Consider the following 4,662-nt stretch of genomic DNA (forward strand, 5'->3'; position numbering starts at 1 on the left):
GGGGGGGGGGGCAGCGGCCCAGGGCGGCCTCTGCGGGCACTTGACGTCAGAGTCAGGTTTGAGACCCTCCCAGGACTGATGAGGTCCCATCTCGGACATGTTATAACTTAATTGTAACTGGCGGCGCTAAAAGTTTTGCTTTGAAAGCACATGGACTTTGGCTCCCTCTCCGCCATCTCCTTCGATGCCACCTTCGTTGACGCCATCTTGTGTGCTGAGGAGCAGATGCTGTCACCGTGGGAAACACAGCCTTAGAGTACTTTTCCTTAAGCAAAGAAACAAATGCACATTCTGAATTGGCTCCAGCTCTAGCGCGGAGTGCAACTCGTGACCAGGGATGCAGGAAGAAGCGGAAAACAAGCCAACGTTTCATTTTTTCCGTGACAGCCGTGGAGGCCGCGCCGTCCCAGCCCCTTGCTCGTACTTTGAGATCCATGCCTCTCTCTGCGAAAACAAACGCGTGTCCAGGAAGCGGCCCGTGTAGGCGCTACGGACGTAAGCTGCGGAATTCAGTGGCTATTTGCTCCGGGTGTGGTGGTCACTTCCGCCAGCTGCGTGGTCTGGGCCGCGGGGGCCGCGTGCGGTGGCATCTGCATCCGTGAGGTCCGTCGGTTCAGATGCTGGTCCCGCCAGAGAGGTGAGGCCGTGCGGTCCCCACAGTGGAGTGTGGCGCAGGGGTGCACCTGGGTAAGGCGGGCTATGAAACAACGGTTCAGTAGTGTGGCCTCGCCCACACGCCCGGAGGTTAGGCCTTGACTTCACCGGAGGCGTCCCTCGTGGGCCCCCTTCCCGCCCCGCTGCTGCTGCAGGGGTGAGGCCGCAGCGCCTGCCCCGCGGGCTGACGACACGTCCCGGTTCCGCCTCCAGCCCAGCGCCCTTCCTTCCAGTTCGCTCTTCTCGTCGCTGCCTTGGAAATCTTTCCACGTGTTCATCACGAGATGGCGATGGAGTCACCTCAGCCGAAAAGTGTGCGGAGTGAGTGACTCAGGACGTCAAGTTGCCACCCGCCACTCCGGGCCTTCTCGCAAGCTGCCGGCCGCGGTTGATAGGGCGGGAGGCCGTTTGCTACCGTAAGGAAAAGCGCGTCAGAGCAGATGGGGCTGTGCTGGAGCTGCACCGGCCTCGCTGGGTGACAGTCACAGCGAGGAAATGGCGGCGCTTGCACAGCGCCTGCCNCTGAAAGACCAGTTTGACCCCTGCTCACAGAGAAGTAACCTCACCCTTTTAGGCTAAAAACATTGTCTGATACGCTGCTTCTAAATCACCTATCTCACTATTGATAAAGGTTATGCCTGAGTCTTCTACAAATCTATGTTCTGGGAAATTCTTATATATCAAAGAAGTTTGTTATCAGAAATCATTGTCTAAGGCAAATGCCACTTCTGTGCCGTCCCCCAAACACTGACTTATAAAATAAAGTTGAGCCCCAGTCAGGGCGGAGATGCTGCCTGGGGCCCAGAAAGACCCTCGGCCTCTCTCATCCCTCCCTCCCCGACACCGTCCGTCCTTCAGGGCCCCCTGGACCCGGCCGGAGCCGGCCTCCGACAGGGCTGGAAGCCCGTCCATGGGGACTTGGGCCGGGACGGAGCAGCGGCCGGTGACAGGGGCCTCCCGTCCCGTCACACAGCAGCCGCTGCCCGGACGCCTTGTCTGCTTACTATCCGAGGGCCTGCGCGTGGCCGTGTCTCAACAGGGCCTTCAGGGAAGAGGTCTCCTTCTCGGGGGAGGGTTCAGTTCTCTGCTGAGGATTTATTGAGCCCCTACGGTGTGCCAGAAGCTGCACAGGCCCTGTCTGTCCCCATATAGTACCCGTGATGTTGGTGTATGACAACTGCAACGTCCCCTCTGAGGGAGGCAGCGCCTAAATCTTAAAAAGAATTTTTAATGTTTATTTATTTTTGAGAGACAGACACAGAGAGACAGAGCATGAGCAGGGGAGGGGCGGAGAGAGGGAGAGACACAGAATCTGAAGCATTTCCAGGCCCCAAGCTGTCAGCACAGAGCCCGACGTGAGCCTCAGAGTCCTGAACGGTAAGATCATAGCCTGAGCCGAAGTCGGATGTTTAACCCTCTGGGCCCCCCAGGCGCCCCTCCTAAGTCTGTTTAACTCCCAAACTCCGAGGGAAGACGCAGGACAAAGTGTAAGGCCCAGACACCGTCTTCAGAGCAGAACCCGGAACTGGCGCCCAGACCCAGGATCTGACCACAGCCCCGGCCCCTCGCTCCCGCTTGAGGCCGATTTTCATTGGCGATATTCCGTCCATGTGGTGCCAAGACATAACCCGAAAGCCTCAGGATGAGTCCCTGGGAACACACCCCCAAAGCGCTTTCCTGAGGTCTTCAAATGTCTGCGTTTTAACCATGAAGAAAAACAAATGGAAAATGCTAAGGTTTACAATGTCTTACCCACAAGCTCAAGGGACACCCTATAAGGAACATAAAAAGCCATAAAAACAAGCGAGAGTCCAGAAGCTTCCCTGGCTATTTAGAAAGTCATCCTACGGTGTGGTTGCTAGATTTTAAACAACATCTGAAATAATTTCCAAGAGCAAAATCTCATCTGCCTGCACACAGCTCCCTGCCATCCAAACAAACCCTCTTCGTTCACAGCCTGGATGCCTCTTCTCCTCAAAAATAAGATTCATTTCGGGGTGCCTGGGTGGCTTAGTCGGTTAAGCGTCCGACTTTCGCTTAGGTCATGATCTCGCGGTTNTCATTTATCGCGGCCTCTTAACATAATTTCCCTTCATCCAAAGTTTCAAGCTCTCGCCCTGCGGCAGCCTTCCTTCCGGGAGGGGAGCGGCCCGCTACTCGGGCGGTGGGCGCAGACCCTGGGCGCTCCGCTGGGCTGGGCGAACCCGCCTGCTGGGCCCGCCAGGCTCCGCGGAGGTGGCGTGTGGAAGCGCCCGGCTCAGGGTCAGTACATCATCTTCCCGACGTGGAGCCCCTTCCTCACCTGGTTTCCTATTTAAACCCTCGGACAGCTTTCGAAACCAGTCCAGGCACAGAGTTCTTGGCCATCAGCTCAGCCATCCGACGTTGAAGCCAAAAGTAAACTTCCGTCCCACTGGCCCATCTGAGCCCAAGAGGAGGTAAGCGAAGCGTGTTCAGAATGAGGCCGCAGGCCCTGCCCTGTCCTTCGGCGCTGACTCCGGTCCCCGGGCCCCCGCCTCCCCGCCGACGGCACTTCGCGGGCTCACCTGCGGCGGGAGAGAGGAGTGCGGGCCGGACGCGCCTGATTCCGCAGCAAACAGCAGGGCTCCGTCTTCTCGGAGGCAGGAGCTCGGCATGTCCTCGGGGAGTATCAGCTCCTCGCTCTGAAAGCCCTGCTGCGTTGCAAATGCAGGGCAGCAACCCTCCCCCAGGAGGGGGTGGCTGGGCTCCGTGGCGCGAGGGGCCCTGCCCGGTGACGTCGGAGACGGTCATCACTGCGGTCAGGAGGGATTTGCCACTTACCTCTGAGTAGCTACCTGCATCGAGATGCACGGATCTCAACAAAACCACGTTCAGTTTAAAAACTCATTCCCCCAAGATACAACGAAAACTAGCCAATGACTTTTTAGGAGCAAATATAGACAGGACGATTCATACACATGGAAACATCTACAGTCCATGCCGTTTTATTTGTAAGTATCACTTATGTAACTTTTTATATATAAGTATTCTAAGTATTTTAAACTTAGAATATAATATATATATTATGTATTAGTATACAGTATATACTAATATATATGCGTAAGTATTTATATGTAAGTATTCTAAGTATTTTAAACAGTATATAATTTATAGGCTTTATTGGTATCTATATCAATATTTAATGCAACACACTATCAAAATAAAACTTGAACTAGTGACGACAGACAGGGCGGGGACGGAAGGGTAGCATAAATCACTGCCACGTTCCCGTTTCCACACTGGGCGATGGACTCACAGAAGTGACCCGCGGGGCTGGGCTGCGGGTTCCTACCTTCCAGACATCCTCCCACGGCGCCCCCCAGGGGTCAGGAACCCGGCCTGGGGGGGGTCTGCCCCCAGGGCACACGCACGTTCTAGCCCTCTCCAAAGGCCATCACGGAGATTTCCAGACAGTGGTACTTGTGAGCTGAAGGCTTTTATGTAATTCTGTGTTTTGTCAGCCCGGCTCCGGCCATGCCTCGAGTGCCATTGTTTCACTCTGCCCTGCTCGCGTCCTGGGTGCACACTCTTACTTCCAGGCCTTTTGGGTCAATAAGGCTAAAAAACACACACGTTCTAAAGAGAAAACGAAATCCTGAGCCGTAGAAAATACGTCCGTTTCATAATTTCACGACACGGTTCGTGCCGAGCCACATCGGCTCCAGGCTCGTGTTTCCTTCCTTACACGGCAACCTCAGGCCCCGCGCCTTCGTGCACTGGCAGGAAAGCCCACGAGGGCAACGTGGCTTTCCTCACGCACACCTACAGCGAGCGGCCCCGCGGTCGCACGAGGGACATGCACGCGGCGCCCGTCAGTTTCTCCCTGCGGTGGCAATCCGGAAACGGGGCCCCCCTTCGCCATCTGAGGAGGCAGCGAATAGAGGAAGCGATTCTGAACCACCCGTCTCCGAGGGGCTCTCGGGGGCGCCCCCCTCCCGGGCACACGTGAACCACCGCACAGAGAGCCTCTCCAAGTGCACTCACGTC

The 4,662-nt window shown here is 56.2% G+C and overlaps 1 protein-coding gene across 1 annotated transcript in view; it reads right to left on the minus strand.

Moving 5' to 3' along the window:
- Window positions 1-4,662, minus strand: part of KIF25 (kinesin family member 25) — a 33,113-nt gene that overhangs the window by 15,936 nt on the left and 12,515 nt on the right. Inside the window, 1 exon segment of the mRNA XM_077757383.1 lies at window positions 3,201-3,419. Within this exon segment, the coding sequence (XP_077613509.1) occupies window positions 3,201-3,419 (219 nt within the window).

The sequence above is a fragment of the Crocuta crocuta genome, unplaced genomic scaffold, assembly GCF_008692635.1.
Source record: "Crocuta crocuta isolate KB4526 unplaced genomic scaffold, BGI_CrCroc_1.0 scaffold506, whole genome shotgun sequence".
In the NCBI taxonomy this organism is placed as follows: Eukaryota; Metazoa; Chordata; class Mammalia; order Carnivora; family Hyaenidae; genus Crocuta; species Crocuta crocuta.